General features: G+C 53.7%; 1 protein-coding gene across 1 annotated transcript; it reads left to right on the top strand.

Annotated features, from left to right (window-relative positions):
* The first annotated feature begins 2,582 nt into the window (after window positions 1-2,582).
* On the top strand, window positions 2,583-4,542 carry LOC128948959 (C-type lectin domain family 2 member B-like). Its single transcript, XM_054293719.1, has 5 exons — window positions 2,583-2,655; window positions 3,700-3,795; window positions 3,871-4,052; window positions 4,213-4,313; window positions 4,404-4,542. Exons 1-5 carry the CDS (start codon window positions 2,583-2,585, stop codon window positions 4,516-4,518), a joined length of 567 nt encoding a protein of 188 aa, XP_054149694.1. The 3' UTR covers window positions 4,519-4,542.
* The last annotated feature ends 6,921 nt before the right edge of the window (window positions 4,543-11,463 follow it).

Here is an 11,463-nt window from a genome sequence, read left to right on the forward strand (position 1 = left end):
CTGAGCAGGCAGTGCAGGAATGGCTGCAGACAGCCTGTTCAGAGAGATGCATCTGCAGCTGGAGAGCAAAACAGAGAGATCCCAAAGTGACACCATGGCTTGTGGATAGTCACACAAAGATATGTCAAAGTTTATGAAAAGCCAGCTATAAATAAGGTAATGGTGTCTTATGAATAATGCCTGTTATAAAAATGAGTGAATTCACATGATGGAACCCATATATCAGCTGTAACTGTCTCAGGAATTGGAGACAATATTCTTCCAGCATTCTGTATCCATAGCAATGAAACACTGAACAGCTTACCATGGATAACAGCCATAATGCAGAACAACCGCCCACTCTCCTGTATTATCTGTGGAAGATAAACCAGAAGAGATCACAATCAATGATTCTGTCAGGCAGTGCAGCACTGACACCTGTGCAATCTGTGAGAGGATCAAGGGCCCAACAAACTGTATCTTCTTCTATCCAAAGCAGGTGTTAATCAGTGTTCCAGTTGGATCTGTCTTACCTCTAGAAGGAAATAACTCCATCTTGCAATGTAAACAAACATATTTAAACAAAATTAATATAGGACTTTAAATAATTGGAATGGAATTATTGCAGTAGCACTAGAGTACACTTAAGAGAACTAAAAGTTAACATCTTTAATACTGAATAAAAACTGATCTTAAAGAAGTTAGAATAGAACATGAAATGGCTTAAAGTGAAGACTTAAATTTGACCTTGTCCAAACTCAGCAACACTCAAACCTGACAGAAATCCACCTTGACATACATGACTCTTAACAAAATTAACTCAATAGAGCAATAAAGCATAACTTAACATTTTTCAGATCTAACTTTGCTTAATCTTAGCAACACTAAAATCACATTCAAATAAAACATAACTGAACTAACAATCAGTATCCTTAAAAGTTCTGGGTACTACAATATGTAACTTAGTCTGCTGCTATTAATATCAAAAGGTGCTGAAAATGTGAACCAAGTGTGGCTGAAATAGCAGCCTGGTGGATTTACTGGAGGGATTAGAGAAGTGTGACAAATACATTGACCCTATGTAATTCAACATTGAGAAAAACTCATGGTAGCTGCAAATTTTAAGGAACCATACATTTACTAGGACTTTTTAAAGTGCAGTTGTACCGAAAGATACAACAACGTAGAATTTGGCAGTGTGCAACAAACCGGGAGCTTCTCAAGAATGTATTTAGTGTAATAGGATATGGTAAATATTATCAGTATTTCTGTTAAAGAAATTAGATTGTGTTATGCTGCACATGATAATAACGAGGCACTGTATTGACCACTTTGAATCTCTCCAGTAACAATTGTCAGAGAAATCAGAGTCCACGAAAAACACAAGATTAACTTTAAGAAAGCATTTCAACATATTTTTACGGTGCGTGAGGCTTCAGTAGCCAGGGGCAGTCCGAACCCTTCCGGCAGAGGCCGGGGGTTCGCCCCGCCGCACGGGGGAGCCACGGGGGCGGAGTGAGTTCGCCCGGGGCCAAGCGGCGCCGCCGGGCAAAGCGGAGCCCCGGGAGCGAGGAACGCCCCGGCAGCACTGAGGGAAAAGCCGCGCCGGGCAAAGCCGCGCCCCCGGCAGCGGGGAACGCCCCGCCGGCAGCACTGAGGGAAAAGCCGCTCCGGGCAAAGCCGCGCCCCCGGCAGCGGGGAACGCCCCGCCGGCAGCACTGAGGGAAAAGCCGCTCCGGGCAAAGCCGCGCCCCCGGCAGCGGGGAACGCCCCGCCGGCTGCACTGAGGGAAAAGCCGCGCCGGACAAAGCCGCGCCCCCGGCAGCGGGGAACGCCCCGCCGGCAGCACTGAGGGAAAAGCCGCGCCGGACAAAGCCGCGCCCCCGGCAGCGGGGAACGCCCCGCCGGCAGCACTGAGGGAAAAGCCGCGCCGGGCAAAGCCGCGCCCCCGGCAGCGGGGAACCCTCCGCCGGCAGCACTGAGGGAAAAGCCGCGCCGGGCAAAGCCGCGCCCCCGGCAGCGGGGAACGCCCCGCCGGCTGCACTGAGGGAAAAGCCGCGCCCCCGGCAGCACTGAGGGAAAAGCCGCGCCGGGCAAAGCCGCGCCCCCGGCAGCGGGGAACGCTCCGCCGGCAGCACTGAGGGAAAAGCCGCTCCGGTCAAAGCCGCGCCCCCGGCAGCGGGGAACGCCCCGCCGGCTGCACTGAGGGAAAAGCCGCGCCGGGCAAAGCCGCGCCCCCGGCAGCGGGGAACGCTCCGCCGGCAGCACTGAGGGAAAAGCCGCGCCGGGCAAAGCCGCGCCCCCGGCAGCGGGGAACGCCCCGCCGGCAGCACTGAGGGAAAAGCCGCGCCGGGCAAAGCCGCGCCCCCGGCAGCGGGGAACGCTCCGGCGGCAGCGGCGAGGGGCGGAGCCGCGCCAGCTGGGACCTGCCCGGGGTGAGGCGGGACGGGATGGCCGCAGCGCTTCCGAGCCGCGATTGGCTGCGCTCCCTCCCGCTGATTGGTCAGATTAGGCGGAAAACCGACGCTCCCTACAATCCCCCGTCCCACCGCCGCCATATTGCGCTGTGGGGACCGGAGCGGCAGCGCTCGCCCGTCTGTGTCATGGCAGAGAAGTGGCGGCACCCGGAGCCCGGCGAGGCGGCGGTGGCGGAGTTCGGAAGCGGCTCCAGCACAGGTGTGCGGTCGGTTGTGTCTCGCAGCTGGCGGAGGAGGCTGCGGTGAGGGGGGACGTTGGGAGTTGTGGTGAATTCCTTGTGCCGGGTTGCCCCATTCACAGGTAAGGGATATAGAACTCACTGGTTTTGAAAGGTGAATAATAATAATAATAATGTTGTAATAGTAATAGGATAAAAAGGGACAATATTTCCAGCGCTGGGTGCTCCTGGTCAACTGCGAAAGAGCACACGGGGATATACTGATGATGTTCTGTTTATACTGTTACCTCGCTGAACTACATGCGTATTCATGTGCTTAATGCTTTATTCAGACCTTCTTTCACATTTTCTTATGTTCTGGGAACTCCTTTGTCTGACTGCTTCACACTCTTATCTGCATGACATCCTGGGTGTCAGGTGAATATATTTTATTTCTTCTTGTGTCTCAGTTCTGATGTTTCACATCCTCTGATAAAATTTTAGTATGTTCTCCATAATTTTAGCATGGTATTCTATGATTGTCCTCCGGTGCTCTGGTTTCTGTCACTGTTATTTTATCTTTTGGTCAGGTTGGTCAGTGGATGGCCTTACACTGTTTTTAGTCACACAAAACCTTTTTTCACATCTGATGTTTTGCTAAGGTCTGTAACAGTACATTCATCACGCTATTATTTTCATAAGGGATACATAGCTATTGATTACACTACTATGTCTTTGAGCAATACAGTGTGTACTTAAGCTGATAGTTTATATTATACTAGCATCCAGCTAGAAAGAGTTATAATTGATACTATATCTAAGTCATTATAATCACTAATAACATGCATAGGTTAACACATAAATGCGAAAGCCAAAATTACGGGGTCGTTTTTCCCACAGGCAGGGAGCTGGGCTGCAGCGGCTGCAGAGCCGCCGGGGCTGTGGGCACCGGAGAGCTCCCGGAGGCTGCGCTTGTCTCTGGGCAGCGGGGACAGCGCAGCCACAGCTCTGCTCCCTGGGCATGGACTGAGCAGATTGCAGGGCTGGCTCTGCTTCTGGTAGCCAGCAGCTCTTTCCTGTTCCAGGTAAATGGTTCAGGTCCCATCCCGTGGTCACGGCGGTGCTGAGTGTGCTCGTGCTCCTGGTGCTGGCTTTGGGGGCGGCCGTGGCTGTGCTGGCAGGTAAGGGAGGGGCAGAGCCAGCTCCCTGCTCCCTGCACAGGGGAATCCTCAGACCTTCTCCTCTTCCCCCTGCAGCACGACAGGTTCCAGTTACACCTGCGACTCCGCCATCAGTTCTGAGCTGTCCCTTTTACTGGGTTGAGTACAAGGGGTTCTGCTACAACTTGTCAAGGGATTACGGCACCTGGGAGCAGGCTCAGGAACGGTGCTCCGAGCTCAATGCCTCCCTGGCCATTGTCAAGGATGAGGAGGCCATGGTGAGTGAGGGGCTGCGGGCGGGGTGGGGTGGCTGAGGGCAGCCTGGGGGCACTCCTGGGCCGGGGCCTTGCAGGGAAGGAGGCCCGGCGTGCGGGGGCAGCCCCAGGCACATGTGCCTCAGAGGGGCCGGGGCAGCTCCCACTCCTCTCTCCTGGGCAGGAGTTGCTCTTCCGCCTCTGTGGGAACGGCAGTTGCTGGCTCGGGCTGCGCAGACGGGGCGAGCGCCTGCACTGGGGGGACAGCAGCAGCTACAGTTTCCCGTGAGTGCTGGGGAGCCAGGCAGGGCCTGTGGGCACAGGGGCACAAGGGCTTCCCCTGGCAGCCAGCGCTGCCTCTGCTCCTCCCTGCAGGGATTATGTCCACGGCGATTCTGAGTGTGTGTACCTGGCTGACAAGAGATTGAAGACTGGGAACTGCTCCGAGAAGCGGCCGTATGTCTGCAGCAAGCCTCCAGGTCCCCTGTAACAGCTGCAGAAAGGACCTTCTCCACACTGGAGAGTGCTGGGGAGCTCAGATTCACCTCTGAGCCCAGCACAGCGCTGTCCTTCCTCAGCTGCACCCTGTGCCTTGCACTTCCTCTCAGGGTCACCTCAGTGCCTCTTCATCCTCAGTGCCAACGCTGGGCTGGGGGTGCAAAGGAAAAGTCTCTGCAATCCATCCTGCCCCCAGTGCTGCCTGGAGTGAGGGCATTGCCCTCATATGTGGGTAACATGGCTCTCTTTTTAAAAATATTTGTGGATGTTTGTTAAGGGATAAAATCCCGCATTTGGGTGCAGGTCTCTGCACACAGTTAACTTAAACTGTCTTCTGTATATATGGCACAGACATCTTTTATGAAAAATCCTTTCCTTAGGATTTTTCCTCCTGAGAATCTGAGAAGCCTCAGGAACAAAATGTAAATAATGGTTATCTGCTGCTGTGGAATGCAGCAAGTGCATCTGTGATTGGTCTCATGTTGGTTGTTTCTAATTAATGGCCAATCACAGTCAGCTGGCTCAGACTCTCTGTCTGCGATGCAAGCCTTTGTTATTCATTCTTTCTTTTTCTATTGTCAGCTAGCCTTCTGATGAAATCCTTTCTTCTATTCTTTTAGTATAGTTTTAATATAATATATATCATAAAATAATAAATCAGCCTTCTGAAACATGGAGTCAGATCTTCATCTCTTCCCTCATCCTCGAACCCCTGCAAACACTGTCGCATATACACTGTTACAATATAGACCTTTATGCTATATTTATAGTAGTTCATACATACTCAAGCATTCATTTGAGTTAACATGTTCTTTTGTTTGGTTTGAACCTCTGACTTGTCTTCTTAAATCCATCTTCTCAATTTAACGAATATATTTTATTTTTCAACATTTCAGTCTCTATTAAGCTATGGTCTAAGATAGAATACATTACACCACTATTTATAAAAGCTATAGGGCACATGTATAAACTGACAGATTATACTATATCAAAAGCAGTAATTACAAGTTGTACTGTATCAGGATTTTTGTGATCCAAAATAACTTGCATAAATGAGAAAGCCAATACCTATATTTGTTATTTATAACATATACAGCAAGCTTAATTGGGAAATCCAAAACACCCTGGGCTCCTGGAAATCATCACAAACTGGCCTGAAGGTGACACTTCTGTACTGTCCTTGGAAGATGTGAGAAACAATCCTCACTTTAAGATCTTCAAAGGTTTCTTAAACCGTAACAAAAAAATACAACAGACTGAATAAGGAAAAATTACAGCTCTGGGAGTCTCTGGGACTGTCAGCCATGCGCTCGTTTACAAAATGGTTGCTCTGCCTTTTATACCCTCAGCCCCTCCCAGAGTGTTGTCAGTCAGCTCCTTCTCTGCCATCCGCTGGTGGAGATCACATCCTCACACCTTGAGTGGAGCTCAGGTGTTGTCCTGTGGCCCCTCCTGGTAATGAGCCGTCCCTCCCCAAATGCCCTGGCAGTTTGCCGGTCCCTGTTCCCTGCTTGGCTGCAGCCGGGGAGGATAAATGCTGGGATGAGCATCTCACCTCTCCGGGCATCCGGACTCTGTAGAGTCCCAGGACCTAAACCAGCCCGAAGCCTCTCTTACCTTTTGCTGCTCTCAGGAGGGAAAAGCAAAGCAGACAAAAGCATCCCCAGACTGCCCGTGGGTCCATGGTGGGCTCCAGGGGACGGGCAGGGAAGGGAGAGGGGCGGGAGAAGGGAACCGCAGTGCCGGGTGATGGGGCCCGACCTTCTCCGTTGTCCCCGCCTTACCCGGGGGAAAAGGGAAATAATTAAACCTTTGTACCAACCCCCAGCAGCCGCGGAGGGTTTGGAAATCAGCCGCCAGGAGGGGAGGAAAGCTGGAAGGAAAAGAGCAAAAGAGCAGCCAGAAGCATTGAGAGGAGGAGGAATTGTCAGTTTGTCCTGATACGGGAGGGGCATGCTCAGAAAGCTGCTCTGTCTTTTGGAGATCTCTCTCTTCCCACCACAGGATAGAAAACAGTTGCTTTCAAAAGGAAGGGGGAAGGGGAAAACAGCTTTTCCATCCTTTTAGCTGGAGACTGGGATTTGCAGCCTGGAGGCTCAAGTTACTTAAAGGGCCAGGCTGGAGGGGACAGGGAGCATGGCCACCCCCAGAAAGAAATGGGAAAGGGCTGAGGAAATCCATCTCCAAACCCCTTGGCCCACTCACCATACAGTATTTTTATTAGTGCATGAACCTTCTGATTGCTAAGTTTAATTGTTTCCTGAAGGGGTGCTGATGCAGCTCAGGGTCCTGGGAAGGCTTTTTGCTAAAAAGAATGGGGGGGTGGCTGGAAGAGGGGGGCACTTCACGTGTCATTCTGGAAGTGATCTGCATTTTGCAGTGGGATCCCTCCTCTCCTCACCTGCTCAGGTGGGTTAGGGTGGGTGTGTTCCCCTCTCCTGCCCTGCTCAGGTGGGTTAGGGTGGGTGTGTTCCCCTCCTCACCTGCTCAGGTGGGTTAGGGTGGGTGTGTTCCCCTCCTCACCTGCTCAGGTGGGTTAGGGTGGGTGTGTTCCCCTCTCCTGCCCTGCTCAGGTGGGTTAGGGTGGGTGTGTTCCCCTCCTCACCTGCTATGGTGGGTTAGGGTGGGTGTGTTCCCCTCCTCACCTGCCTCTCCTGCTCAGGGCCCATCCCTGCACACCTGGGCAGTGCCGCAGCTCCTCCCCAGCCCTGTGAGATGCTCTCACCACCCCCCCGTGCGAGGCTCCCTGGACTCCCCCCGTGCAGCTCTTGCCAGCAGGGCAGCCAGGTGTCACACACGCCCCCCAGCAGCAACTGCCCCTCCTCATCCTCACCGCCACACCTGAGGCTGCTGCACACCAGCAGGTGGAGACACCTGGGTGGGGGAGCTGTGTGAGGGGTGGCACCACAAACCCAGAACTGGGCCAAAGGGCTCCCCAGGATGTAGATGCACAAACAAAGCTTCATAGAATGGAGAAGGCCCAACAGTTTTTGTGTTTTACACACACACTCATGAAAAAAGTCACATTTTTTATTAGTTAAAATATCAGTGAAAGTTGCTGGTTAGTTACAGCAGTGAGCTTCATACAGCATCCCACCCTTATGGACTTATCAGAAGAAGCAGTTTCAGGTTCTTTCATCTCCTCCCATACTTGGGAAAGCCATTTTTAACCAAACTGCTTGGTAATTTTCTCATTTGAATAAAAGCAAGCATTGGCAATGGCCAACAAGTGAAAAGGAAAGCAGAATATCTTGGAGACATGGTGGGATGGCTCCTATGACTAGACCACTGGAATGGAAGGGCTTAGGCTTTTGAGGAAAGACAAGCTAGGAGGATGAGGAGGGGATGCAGCCCTCCAGAGACATGGAACTCTGCCTGGGGCAGCACGAGCAGCCAGCTGAGAGCTTGGGGTGAAGGTTAAGGGGAGGGCAGGGACATTAAAGATAATAGGAAGGGCTTCTACAGATACTTTGCAAGCAAGGCAGTTGGGGTCATGTGGGCCCCCTCCAGAAGGAAACAGACCCTGCACAAAGAGAAGAATTATGTTCACAAGGACCTCTGTGCCTCCATCTGCAATGGCAAGTGCCAAACTGAGAAAGGCAAATGCAGGGACTGGGAGAATGAAGACCCTGAGCCCACCGAGAGGATCAGATTTGAGACCATCCAAGGAACCAGATTTGAGACCATCCAAGTGCTCAAGTGACCATGGGACCTGAAGAGATACATCCCCAGGCCCAGAGGGAACTAGCAGAAGTTGCTAAGCCATTAGCCATAATTTTTTGAAAAATTGTGGCAGTTAGGTAAAGTCCCTGATGACTGGAAAAAGATAAATACAACCCCTATTTTTAGAAAGGGGAAAGCAGAAGACCTGGGGAACCACTTCTGCCCAGAGCAATGGTGACAGTGCTGCACAGCCCCATGAAGCTGCTTCTCCTATCTGGCTCTGCAAGATCCTCCACTTCCATCACCCTCCTCCTCAGTGCTTCCACAGGACAACTGCTGCCCAGCTCTGGAGATTGATGGACATTTCCCAGACGTTTCATGGGCAAAGGAGTGGTGAGGATGTGTTGTGATGGTGTGGGACCTGAGCAGGACATACACAGCATGGATTAATAAAGGCTGGAGAACATGCTGAGTTGGGCAGGAGGAGATCAGTTTCTTCCAGTGGGTCTGTGGTTTGGATTTGTGCTGAAGAGACGACATTTCAATCAGTACTGAGCATCAAGGCCTTTGGGGCTCCTCACGGCATCCTGCCAGCAAATGGGCTGCTGTTGCACAAGGAGCTGGGAGGAAATAAACTCTTCAGAAGGGCTCAGCAAGGAAGGAGAAACAGTGGGGTAGCCCTGTATATGAGGGCATGTTTGACTCTAGAAATTGACAGTGGTGATGAAAGGGTCGAGGGTTGATGGGTAAGAATCAGGGGAATCTTCTCAGACACGGGGAAGGCTGGTAGGCAGATTGGTAGTTCCCGGGGTCCTTCATTCTACCCTTAAAGCAGGGTGCAATGAAGTTTCCTGGATTGTCCGCAGCTTTCCTTCTATGACAAAGTGACTTGCTTGGTGGGAGAGAAAAATGCTGGGGATGGTGTTTACCTGGGCTTTCATTAAGCCTTTGACACCATTCCCCGAAGCATTTTTGTGGAGAAACTGGCTGCCCATGGCTTGGACACGTCCACCATTCACTGTAAGAAAGGGTCGGGATGGCCAGACCCAGAGAGTGGTAGGGGACAGTTGAATTCAGCTGCTATGCAGTCCCCAGCGGGGCTCCCCTGGGCAGCACTGAGACCAGTCCTGTTTCTACCCATGACCTGGAGGAGGGGACCCTCAGCCAATTTGTAAATCTGCTAGAGGACAGGAAGAGTCTGCAGAGGAATCTGTAGAGGCCCAGGGATTGCACTGTCCCTGCCGGTTGCTGAAACCCCCTTCTCCCCTGCCCCTCCCTGGCCACTCATTCTCACTACACCCTTTTTCTCAGCTGGGTCCAGCACCGCCGCCACCACCGGGGCCTCGAGCGGCGGCGCTGGCCGTGCCGTGTCTGCCAGGCCTCCCGGTATCGCTGCAGGTGCGCCTGGAGCTGCTCCAGGAGCCTGCCAGCAGCAGTGCCGGTGCTGGATGCCAGCTCCACCGAGCTGCAACTGCTGCAACTGCTCTCCAACACAACGGGATTCATGATCACCACGAGTCTGGGGAGCAACCTGTTGATTGCCACAGATCTTCTGCGCTGCAGCATCAGGGAGTTGCTGCTACTTCTGCGCTGCAGCAGCAGGGAGCTGCTGCTACTGCGTCGACTTATGGCCTTAGGTTTGCCCTCTTCTGTCACCTTGTACATGTCTGGCCTTGCCAACTCCACTGCAAGGCTCTGGGGACGCTCTCTAGCCCCCAGCAGCTTTGGTGCAACATGCGGATCAGCGTGGACCACCATGCCGGTGCCTCGGCTGCCCCGGCCCCATTGCCACTGGGACAGCTGCACCTCCAGCTCCTTGCGGTGCTCCTCGAAGAGCGCCAGCGAGTCCTGGCAGCTCCGGATGAACCTCGGGAAGCGCCGCCGGGAGCTCACGGAGCCGCGCGGGGAGCTGCCGCGGGGCAGCCCCAGCTGTGCTGATCTCCGTGCCCTGCCCGCGCTGCTCTGCCCCTCCAGCCGGCCTCTGGCTGCGCTCGGATGCTCTGAGCTCCGACGGATCCGCTGCAAGAGCCACGCACGGGTGAGACAGGAGCGGCTCCCCAGAACGCTCCACACTGTCCTGCCATGGACACGCCATGGCACACCGCCATCACTCCCCAAACCCACACGGCCCAGGCCAGCCCGGCCCGGCCCGGCCCAGCCCGGCCCAGCCCAGCCCAGCCCGGCCCGGCCCAGCCCGGCCCAGCTCAGCCCGGCCCAGCCCAGCCCAGCCCAGCCCAGCCCGGCCCAGCCCGGCCCGGCCCGGCCCGGCCCGGCCCAGCCCAGCCCAGCCCAGCCCGGCCCAGCCCGGCCCAGCCCAGCCCACACAGATCAGAGGTCACGTACCCATAGACACTTGTCCCGTAGCATGACAATGACCAGGATGAGCTGCAGGAACACCATGGTGATTGCCACCAGCTCCCCCGTGGTGAAGATGCTGAGGAGCCCCATGGCACCGTCTGTGGCAATCCAGGTCACCAGCACAGGCTGGTGGAGAGGCTCCCCAGAGACCTGCAGGATCCCAGTGAGGGCAGCCCAACCCTGCTGGGGTGGCAGAGGCTGAGGCTGCTGTCTGCCAGGACTGTGGTGCCCAGCACTGTCTGCTCCTCTGGGGCCCTTTTATAGCCTGGCAGAGTCCCTGTGTGACATCATGGGGCAGCCAGAGCCCTCTTTGTGACAGTGTGGGGCAGCCAGAGCCCTCTGTGTGACAGTGTGGGGCAGCCAGAAATCCCTGTGTGACAGTGTGGGGCAGCCAGAGCCCTCTGTGTGACAGTGTGGGGCAGCCAGAGCCCTCTGTGTGCCATCCCGAACAGTCAGAATCCCCTTCTGGGTGCCCAGGAGCCCACAGGTGGCCAATGGAGAGCCCTTGCTGCCATGCATTCCACACGGCCCTGTTGAAATCTCCAGGATTCCTTAAGTCAGTCAGGTGGTAACAATTTCATTTGACATCATGAATCTGTTTTCAGTTGTTGTTGGATCTGTAATTGCTGGGAGCAGGAGGAGGCTAACTGCTTCATAAAATAGATCTCTTCTGTATAGATGATTTGTTTCAGTTTCATGAGCCTCCATGACACAAGGGCAGTGACCATGCCCCTGTGCTGGGCACTGGTGAGGTCGAACTTCAAATCCTGTGTTCAGTTTTGGGCCCTGCACAACAATAAAGACATTGAGGTTGCTGGAGTGTATCCAGAGAAGGGCAATGAAGCTGGGGAAGGGTCTTGTTCTTTAACCCCAGCTGGAAATTCAGTAAAGAAAAAGAGCGAGAAAGAAACTCATT

This window comes from Melozone crissalis, unplaced genomic scaffold, assembly GCF_028551555.1.
Source record: "Melozone crissalis strain CALT ecotype California unplaced genomic scaffold, PUWL_Pcris_2 ptg000187l_1, whole genome shotgun sequence".
Taxonomy (NCBI): domain Eukaryota; kingdom Metazoa; phylum Chordata; class Aves; order Passeriformes; family Passerellidae; genus Melozone; species Melozone crissalis.

Excerpts from the sequence above, each read along its gene's own strand:
- LOC128948959 (XM_054293719.1), top strand. The coding sequence starts at position 2,583 with ATGGCAGAGAAGTGGCGGCACCCGGAGCCCGGCGAGGCGGCGGTGGCG. Across the intron at positions 2,656-3,699 it reads CGGAAGCGGCTCCAGCACAG|GTAAATGGTTCAGGTCCCAT; the intron begins GTGTGCGGTCGG and ends TTCCTGTTCCAG. Across the intron at positions 3,796-3,870 it reads GGCCGTGGCTGTGCTGGCAG|CACGACAGGTTCCAGTTACA; the intron begins GTAAGGGAGGGG and ends TTCCCCCTGCAG.